The 21,684-nt window shown below is 29.5% G+C and overlaps 1 protein-coding gene across 2 annotated transcripts; it reads right to left on the bottom strand.

Annotated features, from left to right (window-relative positions):
* Positions 1–1,189: 1,189 nt before the first annotated feature.
* LOC146541273 (clavesin-1-like) lies at positions 1,190–21,202 on the bottom strand. 2 transcript variants are annotated; one of them, XM_085196528.1, is made up of 7 exons: positions 20,941–21,202; positions 5,400–5,579; positions 4,001–4,095; positions 3,559–3,712; positions 2,735–2,928; positions 1,774–2,035; positions 1,190–1,363 (listed from the first exon to the last, which is right to left on the bottom strand). In XM_085196528.1, the coding sequence occupies exons 1-7, from the start codon at positions 20,990–20,992 to the stop codon at positions 1,326–1,328; spliced, it is 975 nt and encodes a 324-aa protein (XP_085052654.1). In that variant the 5' UTR covers positions 20,993–21,202; the 3' UTR covers positions 1,190–1,325. The 2 variants fall into 2 exon arrangements, with proteins under 2 accessions (XP_085052654.1, XP_085052729.1); XM_085196603.1 differs by lacking the exon at positions 20,941–21,202 and adding an exon at positions 10,739–10,959.
* Positions 21,203–21,684: the final 482 nt, after the last annotated feature.

Raw genomic sequence — 21,684 nt, 5'->3', positions numbered from 1 at the left:
ACTTTACTTGAATAATGAACTAAATTGGCAAGAATTTATCATAAAATCCATGTACACAGAAAAATACCTATATTTGTCAAAATGCCAAATTTTCACCAAATATACTAGGCTGTATACATGGAGTAGGTACCTCGTGGCTAAAAGCATTTTTTTTTTTGTGAATTATATTTAAATATTATTTGTTTTCACTATAGCCATTGGTGTTTACCTACTTGTTTCTATTAAGATTAACACAAGTGCAAGTGAGCTTGTTTATATCAAAGAAAAATGAATCAATTCTTATATACATATACCGAATGTAGTAAGTATTTAAGATATCACAGCCCATGTCTGGCGATATACGAATATATATATTAGAAAAATATATATAGAAAGAAAGCTTTTTGGTTTCATTTGGAAATAGATTTCACGAACATCGCTCTCTAGAATGTTGGCGTGCACCGGTTAAGAGATTTATGTGAATACTAATAATATTATCTAATAAATATCATTTACTAATACTTTAGTATTAGTTTATATTTTTTTAAATTTAATAATATATAATTACAATTTAAAATATTATCTTACGCACCTGTAAATAGGTCAAATAATCTATATATATAAAAGGACTTGTCCTCACTGACTGAGGTAAGACGCACGCACAGCCGTAACCGCTGTGCGTAGAAACGTGGAATTTGGACAAAAGTTTACTTTCATAATCTGGACATCCACTAAGAAGGGATTTTGAAAAATTTTAACCCTAAAGGGGTGAAATAGGGGTTCAAAGTTTGTATGGAAAAAAAATTAAATCGGCACCGATTTATATAAAATTTGAAATTTAGATTTTTAAAAGTATTTCATTGAACACGTGTTTCATCGTTTTCTAGAATTCTCCCATTAAGGCTGCAAATAAGGGGTTGAAAGTTTGTATAGGTTTTTTTTAAATCGTCTCTAATATTTATAAAATTTGAAATTCAGACTCTTAAACGTATATAATTAAACACATGTTTCATGGTTTTCTAGAATTCACCCTTTAAGGGTGCAAATAAGGGATTGAAAGTTTGTATGGGAAAATTCTTAAATCGCCACCGATTTTTATAAAATTTGATATTTAGACTCTTAAAAATATTTCATTGAACACATGTTTTGTGGTTTATTAGAATTCACCCCTAATTACGCAAGCGAAGCTGCGCGCGTCCGCTAGTCTAAAATATAGCGATAAAGATTATGCACAGATTGCATATCAAAATATAAACCCTTGATTAGCTTAAAATTAGTGATGCATCTTAATATCTTACAGTAGAATATCACATTTCCTTTTTAAAAATACTATTAAATAATATTACTTAAATAATTATCTTCTTATATCCATACTTATTGATTTCTGAAACAAAATAGAAATAATATGAAAATTTTAATATTTTTCTATATGATAGTTTTTAAATGAAAAAAGCAAAAATTATACAAAAATCTATGATGAAAAAATTAGAGGCCAGTCGTGGCGCAGCGTAGTAGGTATTAATTTCGTAACGGCGTTAAACGTATTACAGTCTGCATAAACATCGTGAAAAAAAAAATCCTACGTCTAAACTGTTGACGTATCTTATTTATTTCTTTTAGGTATGAGTTTGAAATATTTTTCCCTGTATGTTGCTTCCGTTAAAGGAGCGTAGACGTTTCTATACTGTATACTCCACGTATATGAATTAATTTTGTATTTAGTTTAATCTTAATTACTCTATGTACAGATTTTATACATTTTACACATAACAACTTATTTTATTTTATACATACCATTAAATTCCATATCGCATATTAAAAGTAATTCCAGCCACTGCGGTCCGCTGACGTTGGGTATGCACAGGGTGCCTCCGTAGCAGTCGGGTAAGCATTTTGGGCTAATGTATTTGTATAGCATATCTCTGTCACTACCCATAAATACGATGCGAGAACGAAGCTTTTCTTTCAGCAATGGCTTGAAGAGTTGGAACACCATGTTGAATATGTATGGTTGATTAATGATGTACAGTCCTTTGATTCTGAGCGGGATGCTTTCCTGGAAATTATAAACTTAATGTCATTAGATTGCCATTATTATAATATATCCTTAAAGTAATGTGGGTATTAAATGTGTATTATTACGATACTCTTTAATCTATACTAATATAATAAAGCGGAAGAGTTTGTTTGTTTGTTTGTTTGTTTGTTTGTTTGTTTGTTTGTTTGTTTGAACGCTAAGATCTCTGGATCTACGGTCCGATTTACATTGTTTTTGTTTTGTATGAAAGCTGCATTCTTCAGAAGTGCTATAGGCTATATAATATTACATTACACATATATACTAATATATTTTAAAGTACTTTCTAATTTGACATGCAATTTATTCTGCCATGTTAGTAACAACCGTCGTCGCTACGCGACCGCGTTCGTTACCGCGTCATTTTGATATTCATCCTTATGAAAATAAATATAATAGTCACTTTTAGCATTTCATCTGGATTGAAATTATATTTTTATAGAAATTATATTCTTATATTTCAAGCAGGCGTAGCCGCGTCCGGGTCCGCTAGTTGCTAATAAAGATATACTTAGAAATGTAAATCATACATCTATTTCCCTATGCATTTATATATTAGAACAAAGATTGGGTCCAGCCTTTTTCCAAGATATTCTCGGGTATGTGACATAAACTTAATTTTTATAATTAGACATTAATTAAAATAAGAACTGATTAATATCAAAACTAATATAATACCTGGAGCCAGTCAACGATTCTTTTAGCGAACTGGGGAGTGAACTGCCATACTTGCTGCATGGAGAGCCCATCCATGTCGAATATGACGACGGCGCCGCATATCTGAGTTTCGGGCTCAAGCATAGCCGCCTCCAAAAACAACACGCATCCTTTGAACACCTCATCCAAAGAGCACTTGTGGTGGTTCCATTTTTCTGAAATCATTGCAGTTGCATTTTAGCACAAAAAAACAGTTACTTTGTGTTAAATATTACTAAAATTAAAATCTATACGTTGCATCTAACATAGATACATAAATTTAAAAGCAATTATCAAGATTAATTTTATCAATAATAATTACTCTGTTGCTACAGCGACATAAAGACATATAAGTTAAATAGGACAGACAGACGTATATTCAATACATTATAATGATATCGTAATTTGCAAGATAGTCATTGTGTGAGCATATACATAGTTAACACTTACACTGTCATATTTAATTACCAGTACGCTACATCGCTACGTGATGAAAATAAAATCAGTGTAATTGACTCCGGCGTGGATTGGCACATTATGTATTACTAAACACTTAATTATGTTTCATTCATCTAAAAGTCATTAAAGATTTAGTTTAAAGATTTTTATTTTTAAAACAAAATAAAAAGACTGGCAATACGTATCACACGTATTGTTAATTAAATATTTATTTTAAGTAGTAGGGACTTATATATCTAGTAGGGATATATCTAGTCAGTAAGTAATTAAATAATAATGAATAGTATATTTTTCTGATTATAAAGTTAGCAAAATTTATTGTAAAATATAACCTTAATTTTACTTACTGCCTAATTCAAGAACTAGCACTCTCCTGCCGTGCTGGTCGCGGTTAGGTAGAACTCGAAGAACGTTCTGGTTAAAGATATTCTGTTCTTTACTTGGAGTGAGTCCTTCGTAGTGCTTGTGATGTTTGACTTTAAAAGCATAGTATCTCTTTATCTGAAATGGAAATAGAAAATTTCGATATTACGTTAGTATCGTAAAAGTAAACATAATTATATCTTCTATATAAAAAATATTTTTCAAAAAAAAATATGTCTCAAGTAGTCTTTTTAAGACACTAATTTATGCATGTTAAATATAGTACATTTTGTTTTATACACTACGAAACAAATAAAATAAAATGTAAAACACTCTTAGAACCTGCCGTGCTAACTATCTCAAATAATATTTGAAAGTCAACTTTTCTTTTAGGTTATTTGGATTATTTTTCAAAATAAAACTTACCAAATCGTATGCACTTTCAGGATAGAATTTACAAGGCCGTAAGAATCTAATCATCCAAGCGTCGCTATCTAAAGGCACCAATAATTCCTTGTCCGCTGAAAAAAAAGTAAAAAAGTATATCAAACTTTGACCCTAGAGGCCAGTCATGGAGCACGTGGATAAGTGTGTGACTGTAAGAGAGTGAAGTAATAGGTTGTGGGTTCGATCCCCACTCGAAGGAATAAAATATTTATTTAAATATATTCATTTCTTCGCTCTGGTGTCGAGGCAAAGCGCGGCATTGAGTTCCACCATTCAACACGCAATGCCTCCGAAATTCAGTGGAACGTGGGGAACAGAGTGTTAAGTTTCCTATGCCTATCCTGCTGTGTGCGGGATACAGCGTGAAGTATTGAATTTTAAGTTTAAGTTTGACACTAAGCGATAATTATATAGATAGAATATGTTCACACTGCCTTTCAAAAGAGCCTTAATGTTAAGATAAAAGAGAATATTGAAGTAAAGAGATTGTCCAAGGATGTAAAAAAAAAACTAAGCAAAGTTTTTATCGTCTTGTTGGTTTAACATAGTGTGCAAACATTGACAAGCGTTAAAAATATGTAGCTTATGCATATTAATATATTTCATATTTATCTTGTAGAATATAGAAAATAATAATGAAAAATCAGCTTCACGCTGTATTCTGTTGTGTGCGTTATAGGTAGGCAGAGAGAATGTAGGGAATCACTCCGTTCTCCATTTTCCGCCGAATTCTGGAGGCATTGCATGTTAAGACACGAGAGCGAAGAAATTAAAATATTAAATGTTTCTAATGTGATCATAATAATCCTCGTGTGGGACTGACTAAATTAGAAATGAATAAATTTAAAAGAAAAAAAGGAAAATTATTAAATTCAAACTTTAAATTGCTTTACTGGATTCTTTTTGTTTAACTTTATAACGCAGTTAGTTACACGTAAAGAAATCCTAAAGGAGTTGAAAGCAAAGAACTTTTAAATGACCAGACATTTTAAAAAAGATCGTTAAAGTTTTATTCTGTGCATCTGTAAAAATCTGTGCAGCTTTAAACTACCAAGTTTTACCATTGTTCCCAAATTTGACGATAAATTTAGTATTTGTTATATCGAAATAAATGTATAATTAGTTAAGTAGAGGTTAAAAGGTCTAAGATCGCACACAAATTTAGATACTTATTGTTTCTTGTCATCTCTGAGAATGGTTATGTAAATATATATCCATTGTATGTGACCTTTGATATTCTATTCTTTACTGTAACTTCCCCCGCATTAAGTGATAATTACCTACATGAAACAATTTTTTTTTCTTATATTTTCATCACATAGTTGCAGAGAGAAAAAAATATTGACTGAGACCTATAACAATTTTAAACAATGAATACCTTCTAAAAGTCTTCTTAGTTCCTCTACAGCTGGCTTCACAATTTCTGGAGTCTCACGTAATTCACGTCTAGCGATATCTGTGACGGATTCTCTAGGTTCTTCTAACTCAAACTGCAGTAGGAAGTCACCCAACTGCACGCCAGGTAGCGTACTTACTTCTGATAGCATATGCTGCGATACTGAAAATAAAGGTAAATAAACTATTAAGGTGTCTGTTATAATTAATTATAACAAAATCTTTTATACTTTGAAGTGACGAGAATACATTTTATTCTCATAGCTGTTACATTTATTTTCAATAGTATTTTATATGTAACTAGCGACCCTCTTGCGGCTTCGCCCGCTTTTATTACTGGATTATTCATATAATGTATGTTTGCAAAGCAGTTAAGATAATGTGAAAATTAATTAAACATTTTTGTAGTTTCAATAAGGATTTTCCAATTGTTTTACACAGCAAGGATTTTTTAGTAGGTACCGTAATTTTAAATCTATGCTACTAATCTTTTCAAGTACTTATTGAAATATATTTAAATCACTATTTTTAGATAGTTAAATGACTATTTTTAAACGGAAGAAATTATAAACAAAAACCTACCTACTAATAACTACCATAAAAAATATGAAACCAAATATATCGCGCTGAAATAATACATGCAACTCGAATTATCCAATACGTGCAAACGCATCTAAATCTTCGTTGCTATAAAGGCAGGCGGGTTTTTTTTCGAGCTTGTGGTTAATGCTGAAAGGGGTATTCTGTCCCTGATGAAAAGCAAGCACTACGTGGCTGCCTGTGAGGAAAATTAAATAGAATGCATCGGCCGGGAATCGAACTCGGGCCGCCCGCGTGGCAGGCGAGCATTCTACCACTGAACCACCGATGCGTGTAAGGCAGGCGGACGCGGCGGACGCGCGGGGCGCGTTTCGCAGCAAGGATTTTTTGATATTGTAACAACTTCTAAAGTACTTATTAAAATGAAATACAGTTAAAGACAGTTTTGATCTACATTAAATGGATTGGGGAAGGCCTATGTCCAGCAGTGGACAATCGATGGCTGTTGATGGTGATGAATATTTTTGTGTTGGATAGTCCATTTAATGAATAAGATTTATTACAATATCAAATAGGTTATATTACATCATATTAATTGATTCACTGTACTGGCTGGAGTAACCTCGAACAATTAGAATGTGTCATATGTTAAAGACAACTCTCAGTTATTTACATTTGGTCACGGATGTGAAGCCGCAGGTAAAAATTTACGTTACATAAACGCATGTACGAATAAGGAAATAGGACAGTTCCTATTATAGGCAGATTATCACGATTTTTAGGTAAAATGATACTATAGAGAAATGTCGAATGAAAATGTAAAAACGTAAAAATAAAGGTTGCATATCTAGGTAATATCCAATATGTATACCATTAGTTTGTTAGCCTTATACATAATTAGATTATTATCATATTTTATTAAGAGGAAATAAAATTTATTGTATTTCTAATAATTTACTTATTTAGCTTAATGAGAAACATCGAGATAAAAATATAGTCAATTTCATATTTTACATCATATTTCAAACTCTAAAGTAAATTTACATTTATTCTTGTGTAGGTTTTTATGAATGAATGTAATGTAATGTAATGCAGGATAGCTGCCAGCAAATGTAATATATTGTACCATTGATTTTGAAAAGAGCAACTGTTGAGTTTCTTGCCAGCTCTTCTCAGCAGAACTGCCTTCCGAACCGGTGGTAGCATTTTATTCATATGTTCTTTCGAGGATCAAAAGTGCTTGTAATAATTGCCTATTTGAATAAAGAATATTTTGAATTTGAATTTGAATTTTGAATTTGAACATGTTAATCTTTAGCTCTATATGGTTTCAACGTGGGTGACACGAATTTATAAATAAGTAAAATAAATATATGAAATAGAAGTTAATTTCTAGTAATATTTTCCCTTATTTTATTATCTATTCATACGGATTACTGAAATTAAAAGTTTAACTTGTACTCAAAGGAATAATTATATTTGCGATAAAGGTATACAAAAAAATAGGATTCACATTAAATATAAGAGAATGAAGGTACTAAGTATTGAAAAAAGCTTTCTGCTTTAGATATACATACATATTTCAAAACTACGAAAATAGGTTAACTTAAAAACTTTAAAAACAAAAAAAAATTGCTTACAAAATATTGCTTTTATAATAGCTATCCAGAATTAAATACGTCTGATAATGGTCAAATTTTACAATTTGATTGACCCAATATAGTTTCACCTTTAATATCAATAACAGGCTATTGAATCTTGTTTTATTCGATTCTTGTTCTGTTTCGTGCAGTGTAAGGTTGAGAGGATGAGTGCTCTTCCGTTGTCACCAGAAAATAGTGATCATTCAGCTCTTCTAACAAATTTAGTAGCTGGCATCGTGGTATCGTTCACGAATGCTTGGAAGAACCTCAACGCGTTATACAAAATTAACTAGCTTTTCCCCAACACAAATAAAATAAATAAAAATTAATAAATGTTTAATAGGAAATGTTATATATTATTATATTTACAGTAATAATTAACTAAATCGCTTAAAATAATTATCACATAGGACATATTATTTATACTCGTGAATTGGTGATACTATCTATTTATTTTTATTTCAATGTAGAAAAGTATATTATGTAATCCGAAAAGAATGAAGTAGGACAAAGGATTACTAAGGCAATTTTTTTTCTTAACTTTAATTTATAAGCATAATAAATATTAATACCGAAATCTCCTAAATGCGTTAAATGAAAGTTTGATAAGCGTTTCTAATTTGACCAGCAGTTTCTAATCTCGTACATATCACTTTTAATGATTATTAATATTAGTAATTTTCTTTACTAAAATTACTAGTTAAAAATATTTTATATAATATTTTAGAGTAGTTTTATCTTTGGAAAATCTATATATAATCTATATTTTTAGTATTATATTTTTTAAGTAGTATTTGAAGCTACAATCACGTCAGGCTCCCGACGGCGATTAAGATAATTAAGCAATACTTTAAAAATTCTACTTCACTGAGCTTTTCAAGTTTTAACAGAAAAATGCATGATTCGTAATTTATTTTAACCTTTTTATATTTAATACGGAAATTGGTTGGCGTAAATGTAAATGCCATCTTATTCATTGATCCTTGACAATTAGGAAGTGTTTGTTTTTAATAAAATCTAAATCAACACACACTGAAACTTCGAAGGAAGATGCTTAATTTATTCTTTTAAGTATTCATTACTTATTAAACTACCTATTACATTATTTATTAGTCATATTATTTACATTGAGCAAGCAAAATTTTTAAGTTTTGATTATTAAGAAAACAGGCGTTTATAAGGCAATTATAGTATTCATATTTAATATGCGCACCAGCCTACAATTCTTTTTTTTATTGATCACCAGTCAACAACTAGTTGTAACCAAACCGCTTAAGCAAGTTTAGTGAATAATTAATTAATTTATAAATTATGGATCTAAAAATTTTATAAATTAATATTCATGATTTAAAATGGTTATAGCCTCTTAAATAAATATTGTGTATTATTACTCATTACGACGCCAACAATTTTAATAAAAATTGGCAATCAAAATGCTATTTGCTGTCATGTTATATGCCATAATATATATACCTAATCAATTTTTTTGTTACATTTACATATTACAATAATGTCTTAATAAATTTATGATTTTCTAAATTTATTATTTTTAAACTTTGAAATGCATTGGTACATTCCCTTACGTTTGATAATTTACCGTATTTATTAGTTGTCGTCATAGTGGCTGTTTGGTGAAAGAATGTATGATTGTGGGTTCGAATAATATTAAGAAAAATGTTTATATTTTCAATGTTTTATATGTCCTGCCTGATTTGGAAAGTTAACATATTGTTTTTAAATATGAACAAAAAATAAGTGAAAATAAAAATACTATATAAAGTAATACATTGCTAGCTTATTAAGTCTAGGCCATAATAAATAGTTAAATAAAAAACAAAAGGGATGATAATAATGCTATAATGAATGTTTGCAATAACTGACTACATATAACCATGTAAATATTACACTGAATATCAATATGCCGTATGTTCTAACATATCCATTTGCTATTGTTTGTACATTAATTTTCAATGATTAACAACTTTATATATATAGTTTTCTAGTTATCTATGAAAGAATAAGATAATTAATATTACGTCATACTATTTTAATAATTAGATAGATAGATAGATAGATAGATAGATAGATAGAAAAAACTTTATTGCACAAAACGCCATAGAGGACAATAAAGGTGAATCTTAAGATAAATTCAGAGCATTGAAAGGCGGACTTACTGCTGATAGCAATCTCTAACAAACAACCTTTGAAGAAAGAAATTAGTCTTAAGAGATACTGGCTAGTGCAAATTTAAAATAATTAATGAAATTCTTACATGTTTATCATTTAAAAACTGAATACTTAGAAAATATTAATCTTAATAATGACTAGGCAATTATAAATAACATAATGAATGGAAACCCACAAGAATGTTACTATGTGTTTCCCCATGTGAAACATAATATACTTTTTATTGCAATCACGAAAACAACCTTGTTGAATCATTTTTTTCTTGTTTTCAAAAATTGACATCAATATCTTTTATATTTACGAAATACACTTATTACCTTGAAATATTAATTAATATATTACCTATCTACTATTTTTCTTTAAAAATTAAACGAAATGATCCACAATAAAATTTATTGATTTATGAGTAAGTCTACAAGTCGGTAATATTTATATTTTTTAGTCGGGTAGAATAAACAAAATATGTTTAAAAATAGGAACAATACGAAACTGCATTGTGGCACTTTAAGAAATATAATGAAGTTTCTTGTACAAGTTTTTATTTGTAAACAGTTTAAATTGCTATATCGTATATTCAATTAATAAGGTCAAGTGCATGATCCAGTTAATATCACAATCTCATCTTACACGGAACTGATATCCACAGAAAACACTTTTGCACATACATATTTTATTCTTTTTAAAATAAATAATCCTTAAGAATTATTTTTTTGGGTAGGCAGAGAGAACCTAGTGTTAGACACTGCGTTCCCCATATTCCGCCGACGCCGCGCCAACGCCGCGCTTTGCCTCGACACCAGAGGGAAAAATTTAAAATATTAAATATATAATTTCCTCGAGTGGGGATCGAACCCACAACTAGTCATACACTGTAAAAGCGACTGGGCTACTCTTAAGAATTAATATAATAGAGAAATATCTATAATTATTTCCAATTTAAAATATTACTTACCTTTTCCCATTGTTCTAAGAAAACGATCACTAATAAATTATGAGTAATTTACTATTAAATGGTGATATACTATTTCGAAATGTTGGAATAGACTTGAGCAATGAAGGTACGGCGATGACCGCGCGTGTGACCAGACTGCACACTCGAACGAGCATCCGTGTTGATTTATACTGGTAATATCGGTAGGCCGCTAGGTGCTAGTACTCTTTAACATTTACACTCTTGAAATGTAGCGGCGTGCACAATAAACCTTTAGACTTTAGGTCTTTGAACTAAAGATAGTTATAGGATTTTTTAATTATTTTTTACTAAATACATATTTTTATCTAGATACCTACATAAATTTATTATATATATTAAGGTAGGAGCAACATTAGCTCAGAAATTCATTGTAAAATATTTATTGTCTTGTCTAACCATTATTTAGTTTTAGGAACATTGTGTATGCCATAATTTATTTATCTAATAATGATTCCTCATATAATGACGACTACTGGTGGACTATTTAGATGACTTCATATATTAAATTGAGTTCTGCGAATTATAGATGTTTGTACTTAGTTACAAAGTAAAATTTAAGTTAAAGACTTATATTAGCCTAATCATTAATTTCGTAAGCTCTATTAAGTCCATTCATTATTCAGCAATTAATAAAACCATTAATTCATTTAAAATTGTTTTTTTGTTTACGCTGACGGGCAAAATAACAATAACATTCTAAATATTATGTTAATGACCCATAAGATCAGTGGGCGAAACAATATGTTGCCAAATATTGTAACATAATTAAAGCAATTTTGGACTATGTTCACTGTTTTAATAGGCCCTTTAAAAATATTTAACTTATTTTCAATGCTTGTGTAAAGTTAAGTGATCTTAATATAAACTTTTTATTTAGGCTATTTTCAAAAATAAATAAGATTTTTATACACAATTTTAATTTTTTATTAAAGGGTCTAACAGAATAAGCAGAACCGGCAAGAGACTGAACAGAACTGAACTGAACCTGCTGCAGAACGGCTTCTAAGAAGTACCCCAGAGCTCGAGTCGAGACTTTCGTCACATTTCCTTTTCCTCAAAAATTCCAAATCCCTGAGAATAACCATCCTTTTATATCTCTATGTTCTACTATAAACGTGTAATACTTGTAAAATTTCCAATTCTATAGGAAAAAATATCCCTAAAATTATAATTTTAAATTAGACAAATGCTTTGAAATTCTGAATATTAGAAGCGAGAGGTATTACAGTGAAATATCTCTATAGTCTCGGTCTCGGTCTGTTTAGAATTATAGTCAATTCATTTCTACAATTTGCAACAACATTAGTAGAATTATTTCGAACATCTTTAGGTAGAGTGAGGAGATTGGGGAATAGGGGCGTCTTAATTTAAAGGATTGTTTTAAACTTACATTTATGTTGAAAGTCCTATAAGGGTTCTGTTTTATTTTTTTGATATATATTTGGTATAATTGTTTATATATTTGACATAATTTTTGAGTCCTAAAAATTCCTAATATGTTAAACAGTTATACATTCGTTATTACGTCATTTACCTTTGTAACAACATTTGTGTGTATTTACATACCTATCTATAGGTAGTTATATTTTGTTTAATAAACAGTTTTTATTTTGATCTTTAATATTGTTCTATAAAATTTTCTCTTTAGTGCATTTTCATTGTTATTTAGATATTATATGTATAAGCATGAATGATACAATTAATTAGATAAATATAAAAGAAATCGGCTCAAGCTGTATCCCACACACCGCAGGGTAGGCAGAGGGAACCTAGTGTTAAGACACTCCGTTTCCAACTCTCTACCGAAAGATTATTATTATATTATATTAATATTTTGTTACATTATCCTTATGGCTAGTGGTAAGACTTTTTTGAATGCGAAAAAGGGTGGTAGTAATATAGTAATATTCTTAAATTAATGAAAAACATCGCAGGGCATAAAATATTTCATATTATGATAATATCTCATTATCCTTAACGGTAAACGTAGCAACGTCGTCATGGTTATAAAATCGCAAGGTAGAAGGTAAAGGCTTTACCTGTTATCTTATGATGATGTTATAATGATGACTAGATTGAGATACCATCATTTATATCTCGTTAAGTAATAGCTTAGAAGAACTCCGCGGCTCCGCCGAATTCTAGAGGCCTTGCGTGTTATATGACGGTACTCAACGCTGCGTTTAAGTCTCGACAACAGAGCGAAGAATTTAAATGATTAAATATTTAATTACCTCAAATGAGAATCGAACTTACAGCCTGTCGCGGTTACAGTTACACGCTTATCCCTTACGCCAGGACTGAATGGGCTCAACAAAATAGAATCATAAATAATAAATTATTTATTGATGCTTTGGCTTCTGCATCATGATCTTTTGAAAGTAATTCAAGTATGTTTTAATTACGCCATCTATCGAGCCGAAAGAGTACTAAATTGTATTAATGTAATAGGCTTTATTTACTCGTAATTCAAGCGCTTCTTGCGTTGTTTGCTACTTATCGATAGAGGGAATCATTACTGCAAGCGATCACTAATGAATTTGTGGACTTTTCATTATTAATTCTAACTTGTTATGACTTAAAAGTTTATTCTATAAAAAGCAGATAAGAAGACAACTTTCAATTATTTAACCTATTTTTTATACTCTATAATATTCTAAAATAATTTCTACTCATTTATCATGTAATAATAAAAGTTAATTAACATTATATCAATAATTATATTAAATATACATATTATATACACATCGTAGAGGAGAAATACAGTGTAAATAACTAAAGACACTTTACGTCGGATTTTCGACAATGTCTGTTGGGCGATTGAACTTAACGCCGCGCTTTGTCTCGATTCCAGAGCTTAAATAATTTATTTCCGCAAATGGGAGTCGAACCCATAACGGTCGCGATTACACTTAGATGCTGCGCCGATGCACCATGATAGCCTCGGTTCACTTAATTGGGCGAATAATCAAATATTTTTTATTAAATAAATAATTTAAACAAAGGCACAATGGCTTCTTGTTCATAAGACCTTCATAGTTCCTAGCGTGTACTAAATGTAAAAGATTTAGTTTGTTGCATTTTTGTTATGATTAGTATAAAATAGTACCTACATTGTTGTTTTTTTTATTTAAATAAAAAAATATATAGTTATTAATTATCCTTTTGACAAAAATATAAACAAATAAATTACATAATTTAGTATATAATTTTATATAATGGTAGTTTTTTGACTTTGTGATGTCCTCAAGCTGAAATCGTATCGATTAGCGACAGTACTGGCAGAAACTTTCTGTTTGTACCTGACCTAGAATTGCGGTTGTCATTCTGAATGCGCCTTATATAGAGACAGACATGTTTTTATTTCGGAATGCTGTATTATGGTAACATTACATTCGTAATTTATTTCAAAGTAATTATGCCATATTAGAAACCCTAAAATAGCTTTTAGTCATACTATACTATTTCATGTAAGCACTTATAGGAAAATAGAATTATCATAAAATGCAATATCTACTTCGGGCCCATGAGTAATTTGTATTAATTAGCATACGATATGTTATTATAGTTTCAGTTGAATCTACCTTTAAATTATAAATAAAGAATCATGCTAGCAAGTTCCTAATGGTCCTTATTAACCCATTATAATTTTAGGTTCCCATGTTCCCTCTGATACAGTGTGAAGCTTAAAAAATATTAATGATTCGAATTCGCTTTCGTCATTGTAGGCGTACACGTGTTTGTCCTATTTGCACTCCGAGCCCACCTAGCTGTAACTGTATTATGGCATCTTACTCGGCCACGGCCCTTGTCCGCACTTGGCTGCGCTCACTGCATTTAGATATAGGCATCTATAGTATACTCGTATATGTTTTGCAGGGTATTGATTCGTCCATGACTTCTACAAGAGCTTTCGAGATTGCTTTTTAATATATAAAATTATAGTTAAATGTTTAAAATCGTAGTATTAAAAACTGTTGTTTTAAATTTGAGTAATTTTATATTGTTTAAAAAAATTAAATAAAATGTAGCTGAATTATATCTACAATTAGATATATATCCATGTTTTATTCTTATAAATTAAAACGTAATTTGTATAGATATTCTATTAGATAGATGTATAGATATTCTATTTAAAATTATAATGTTTTTAGAACACCAAGTAATGCAGATTAGCAAATAAATGTTTGTGTAGTTCCAGCAGGCGAAGCCAAGAGCGGGTGGCTAGTCTGTAATATAAATATCCATTTTTCGGATATTTTCCTACATTTGTGCCTACTACTGGTTCTCACTTCTACACAAATTTAATAATTTTTTTATTATTTTTGGGGACAGTATAAAACGTTTTTACGTGTTTTTAATATCCTTAAACTTATTATCCATTTACTTTTTGTAAAAATTACCAACAAGCGGACTCAGTACAGTTTTACTTAATAAATATTATAAGTAATCATAAAAAATATTTATGGGATATTTTTATGCGATATCACACTTTTATTGCGTTCAAATACATATTTCCATTCTCATTTAATGTTCGTTGCAACAAAAGTAATGAACCTTATAATACTTAATAAATTCATAATGAGTAATAAATAAACTTTGTTTGTGTGGATCTGCAGTAGCTAAATCTTCGTAGTAGATATTTTAGTCATAATAAGCGTTTCTTCCGTACTCTTTGATATATACTAGAAAGAAAATACTTAGATGAAGAGAATGTTTTAAACGAAAAAAAAAAATTATTAAATATATATTTTATAAAAAAAAAAAGGAATTATAACATACACGTTTTTTGAAGATTAAACCTTTTGACTCTCACCAATATTTCCGAATTTGGTAATAGAGAGCTTACATTGAATAAGAATAAAAATATAATTGAATGGAAAAATAAAAATTGACGTCAGAAGAAATGCGCGTGTAAATTTGCCTTACATACGAGTACACTAATTTAAATATACTATTGGACTTTGTTTCTATTGAGATTTACTCATATATGATTGATGTTAGAATGCATTCAAGCCTATTAAGATTAGTCCTATCATAGTAACAGATATTTGGTAGTGGGCCAAAGCAGAGGTTGTTAACCGACTGCACGTGCAATTATTATTCTATTGTAAACTATAAATAAACAACGACTTCATCCTAATATGCAGGTAATGTGTGATGATGACCATATTGGTTTGTCTTGTGACATATGGTTTATAATATTTTTTTAAAAAATATAGGTGTATAAAATATATGTGTAGGTTTTAGAGTGTAATTTGTACAATTTAACAATAAAGCGATAAAAAAATGTTTTTGTGTATCATGCTAGTGGTTTTTTGGTGCTTTCGTTTATTTTTAAATATCTACATATAACCAGTTAAATTCGTCTATTATTTTTTTTACACTTACAGTTCAGAAATTAAAAAGTCAAAGCGTAAAAGTAATATTTTCAATCTTATATTTATGAAACAAGACTGAAAATACTACTACCTCTATAGGTGACAAGAGGAGGTCAAAAATCAATCAACCTGGAAATCCAGGTAGCAGGCAGGTAGGCAAAAAACTATACTCAATCTACTTCACGCCTTCCAATTCTGGACAATCGGTGTTAAGTACTGAAAATCAACGTCACATTTTGTCTTACTTGACCAGGAAATGGAAATTTTATAGATTTATTTAATTAAAAAAAAATGTTCGTCTACATTTTTACTGATAACAAGAAAAAATGCGTGATTTTAAAGTGAAACGTGATTGATTTTCATTCCGCTTAACTTTTATTTTTATTATCTTTTCTCGTTCATATTATTCTCACTATATAAGAAGATTACGACACTATGAAATTAAATAATTGATTAATACTGTTTCTAAATCAAAGAGTTTTAAGTTTGACTTTTTATATTTTTTAACAATCTAACAGATACGATGATTGTGATGTCCATCTCCCGTTGGAGCGTATATAGTTTTAATTATTCACTATTATTCTTTTAATAAACAAACTGTAATGTTCAATTTCTCTACTAAGCAGAGAAAGTTCGTAAATGGCCAAGCGGAAAACAGAGTGACCTTCTCTTCCTATCTTGCAAGATGTGTTAACCCCTTTCAAGTGCGTATTAACGTTCGCCTCCACTGTCGAAGCTCCTGTCTTAATCTAATCACATTCAAGAAGATTCTACTACTTAGGTATTTATTTAAAATATATGATCTTTCTGAGTAAGTATTTGTTTACCTTCAAAAGTTCCACCAGTTCTGTTTTTCATATTCATTATGAGAGACCAATTGGAAGTTAATTCTAAAATTGAATAAGGCTTTATCTTCATATTTTAAACGAGCATTTTTTCAGAAATAATATTGATAGTTTGTCAGATGCTATATCATTATAAATGAAAAAAATAGAAAATATTTAAAAAAAAATAGCCAAGTTAGTATAATAAAATATTTAATAGTGTTAAAAGATAACTAACAGAATCCATTTCCAGTATTTTTGCCGTATATTTCAAGTAAAAAGTACACAACAAATTTAAGGAAGTTTTATACATAGAAATTATAAATAACTCAGAGGTTTTAGTTTTTATTTAATTGTAATCGCTTCAGTCTATCAAAAATTATATACGTATTTAAGTTTTTAAGAGGTTCATATTTGATTTATATTAACCTTGACAACAGGGTTATTTGCTGTCACATTTTTTTAAATTAACCAATGTGGCCTACATATCGCACTTGAGGTAAATTTTCGTATAATTAATTACTTCATGTAGCGATTTCAAGATTTTTGTAAGAGATAAGTGAAGTGTCTTACCCGTTTTCTTACATTACACATCTTACACCTCTTGTTTGACTGCTATAAGTGGTATCATCTTAGGTATTGCTTACAAATTAAATTTGTAAGTTCATGCCTTTTTTCGTATTAAGCAAAGTTGGCTTAAAATACTTTATTTTTTTGCCGATATTTTGAGATATTTTGAGAGGAGGAATACAACGCCATGATCTAAAATTGATATTGTTTTAAAACCGCCGTGTTTTTACATAGAAACATTATATTTATACTGTAATTAAAATATGTCGATTGAGTCACTGTTGTTATTACAGTGGAAACTTCGTTGTTATCGGACTAGGCAGATGGAAGCGTAAATAGAGCAGAAACAGCAAAATTATGATATTTTATAGATAAGTATTAAATAAATGTAGACCGGTTGAAAGTTCAAGCAAATTGGGTCAAACATTGTTTTTGTTATTGTACTAAAAGTACCCAAATATACCTATCTAATACAAAATTAGTTATTATTACTAATAGTGAAAATATGTAGATAAATTAATTAATGGATATGGAATTTCATTTTCAATATTTTGTAAAAAATTATAATTATAACGCACGGCGTTGAGTTCCATTGCTAAGCACGCAGTGTTACGCATTTTGAAAGAAAATGGGGAACGGATTGTCTTAATACAACGTTCCCTTTGCCTATTGTGAAAAAAAATCATATGAACTTACTTACCTTAATACTATCGGGAGTAATAGGAAACTATAGTTAATTTAAAACCGCCAAATAATAAAATAATTTATTACTATATATATCTTATGAACATAATTTCCTTTTAGCATTCATCAATTTTTTCTAAGCACGAAATTGCATTCCACCTTGTAACAGCTAAAACCTCTCTAGAGCCTCAGTTCAATAACCGTGACCCTGTTTCAAACTCGATCGACCACAGTGTTGCAGCTCGTCGCTCTTCCTCAATTTAGTATCCATTTGTTGTCACACATTCTAATATAACTTTGATTTGAACCTTACAAAACAATCTGATCGATTTGTAGTGATGTGTAATAATAATTTTTATATACTGGCATGTATCTACATATGTTTTTTTCAGGTTCACTCTGTATTCCGCATGTAGCAGGGTAGGCAGAGGCACTTTCCGGGGAATTTTGTAGGCATTGCGTCTTGAGTGGTACCACTTTCTCAACTCAATGCCACGTTTTGCCTTGAACCAGAGCGAAGAAATGAAAATATTAAATATTTCATTTCTTCGTGTGGGAGTCGAACTCACACACTACTTACTATTTTACTATTTTACAAAATAAAATTACAAAGACACTAAACTTTGACCTGTATTGTTTTAATCTGGCTTGGGCAATCACTTCTATACCTACTTAATAAAAGGTATCGTAATATATAAGGTCAAGCATTCGAAATGGAAATCAAAAATGTTTACATTCTATTTATATTATATGTATTAAAAAAAATCGTTTCAATCTCGAAATACACGTATAAGACTTAAAAATCCACTTCACTTGGCGTAGTTAACAACAGTTGTTGTAATTGGTTTTAACGTTTTATATTGTTGCCTTAAAGGTATATCCGTATTGCTTCCTCAATTTGTTCTCACCTTCTAATCAAGTAAACATTAGCAAAACGATCAGTATTCACCAGATGATTGTATTATAATAACAAAGAAAAAGATGTCATAAGCTACAAATAATATAGCTATAAACATAGCTTACTGTCAACATTATTATATTTATTTATTTTATCTAAAAACTAACAACAACAACTAACGACTATAGTATTCAAATATTATTCAATGAGAATAACATTTTTGGAAGGATATTATTATCACTATTTATATGTAAATGATATGTAAATATTGAATGTAATTTCAAAAATAAAAAGTAATGAGTACATCGGGTACTTATTAAACTTTCTTTACGCGAATATTTTTTTATTAATTTATTTTCATTATATTTTTTTGTAAATACTTTATTACAATGCCTTAATAAAAACAGCCTCACATACAACAGAGTAGGCAGAGGGGACTTAGTGTTAAGACACTCCCAATTTTCTGGCGAATTCTGGAGGTACTGCGTGTGTAGTATGCCTTACTAAAGGACTTGCATAATTCTGTTGTATAATATTAGTCCATAAAATGTAAAATCATTTTGCAATTTATATCTGCGCAATATTTATAGCGTCTTTATAGCCTCATTAGGGCATCATTAATGAAAACGATTACCAATTTTTAAAAAGATATTGTAAAATATTACAGGACATTTTTTGAAAACCTATCTATCGTTGTCTCTTACTCCATTCTTCACTTTTCTACAGTTTCAAAAGACATTAAAAGACCAATTTAAAAATATTGTAATGAACTGAATTGCACCAGATATCACAAATAAGAGTGGTTTTTCTTTTTACTTTTTTATTTAAACTCCAAAACTCTATTAATAAAATTTATTAAGTAGTTTTTGTTTGACACTATTTTTTATTTAATTGGCTAATTATTGGTACAATCTGTATCTATTGTTTCGTAAGTTTTTGGACTGTAATTTATTTTTCCATGTTAAATAGTAGATATTGACTAATAGTGTATTGATTATTGTGAATCATGATAATGACGTGGCTTGATAGAAACAAAACAATAGCAACTAATAATGTATAATTAAAGCTTTATAACAGTAAAAAAGGTTAAAATGTGGCGATATGAAAATAAATTTCTATATATTTATTGGATATTAGAATCACATGATGAATTTGTTTTAATGTCGTCTTACAGACTTATTACATTATTTTTTTTATTTTTAATCTGTATCTATATAGACATATGGTCCATGCCCTTTTTTATACCATATATTTATTATTTATTCTAAACCTAAGGCTAAACGATGCTTTAACAATTTAAAAAAAAAATTGTTTACATTTTTTTTTATGTTTGACAAAAACAAATGATTGGTTGATTTGAACTTGGAATCATTTCAAAACATAAGGTCTTTGATTAATTACCGTGTCATTAATTTAAAATAATTAATTATTTTTATTATTCATTAACTAATTAGTTATATTTGTGATAATTTATATTTATATACTATTAACTAACTGTACATATTTGTTAAGTTCTTGCTAAAAGCGGTTAAGGAGCTTTATCTTGATAGGACTCTACGTTTACATCCGGGTTACGAAGATTTGAAGGTTTCTAATGACTTATAGGTATCTATGCTTTTAATCGTCTACGATCTAAATATATAGAAAAATCAATAGATTTTTCTAATAATCAACAATATTTTTTTATATTTTTCACTAAATAAAATTATACAACATAGAGTTAGAAACTTTATGTTTTAGTAATTTTTATACTAAGTAGCTATTATATTTTTGTTGCCTAACATCTGTATTTAAATATTCATCATAATATATACATGTACTTACTTTCAGGTGTAACTTCCCGGAAAATAACTTTAGTTTGAGCTTGGGCCGGCATCTTGAAAGTTGCACTCTTTTCGATAAATTAAAATGTCTATTATACAATCCTATTGCAAGTAATTTTTTGTTTATTTTATTTAAACTAACAGTTACACTATGGAATGATATAACTTTGTCACAATCACGTATAACTTAAGAAGAGAATCAAAACGGAACGTGCTCTACTGGTTAGAGTTCGTTCGTGACTGGCAGCCGGCAGGACTGCCGACTGGTGGACTTTAGTGCCGCGTGCTCCGCGTAGATGCGACAATATATTCCTATATTTCATATATAAGCTCATACTAATGATGTTTTTGCGTCATAGAAGAAAGTGCACGTACATTTGTATTATCTTGCAATAGTGTAGATGGCGAGATATGATCTCCCCAAGTTTTTTATTTAGTTATTGTGAAATTTATATTTCTGATTACTAGAGTGCAGATTTACGCCTTTTACCGCATAGCATTGTAGGCAGAGCAAACAAGTTAAAATACTCCGTTCCCCCGTCGCTTTTCACTCTATTTTTTAAACATTGCGTGTATACTAGATCTCAAAGCCAACATAATTTATCTACCATTGTAGAAGAGTAAAGAAATAAAAATATGTAATTGACATATTGCGGCGTTAAGTTCCGCTTCGGCGGAGAGTGAGGAACTGAGTATCTTTACTCACAAATCACTCTCCACTCTGAGATCGATCTGAAGATGCTGT

Source organism: Heliconius melpomene, chromosome 1, assembly GCF_056956725.1.
Source record: "Heliconius melpomene rosina isolate 202511_hmr_F chromosome 1, ASM5695672v1, whole genome shotgun sequence".
NCBI classification, from domain to species: domain Eukaryota; kingdom Metazoa; phylum Arthropoda; class Insecta; order Lepidoptera; family Nymphalidae; genus Heliconius; species Heliconius melpomene.
This window is presented reverse-complemented; position numbering and strand designations above follow the sequence as displayed.

Excerpts from the sequence above, each read along its gene's own strand:
- LOC146541273 (XM_085196528.1), bottom strand. The coding sequence starts at position 20,992 with ATGCCGGCCCAAGCTCAAACTAAAGTTATTTTCCGGGAAGTTACACCT. Across the intron at positions 4,096-5,399 it reads ACTAAGAAGACTTTTAGAAG|CGGACAAGGAATTATTGGTG; the intron begins GTATTCATTGTT and ends CTTTTTTTTCAG. Across the intron at positions 2,036-2,734 it reads GAATCGTTGACTGGCTCCAG|GAAAGCATCCCGCTCAGAAT; the intron begins GTATTATATTAG and ends TATAATTTCCAG.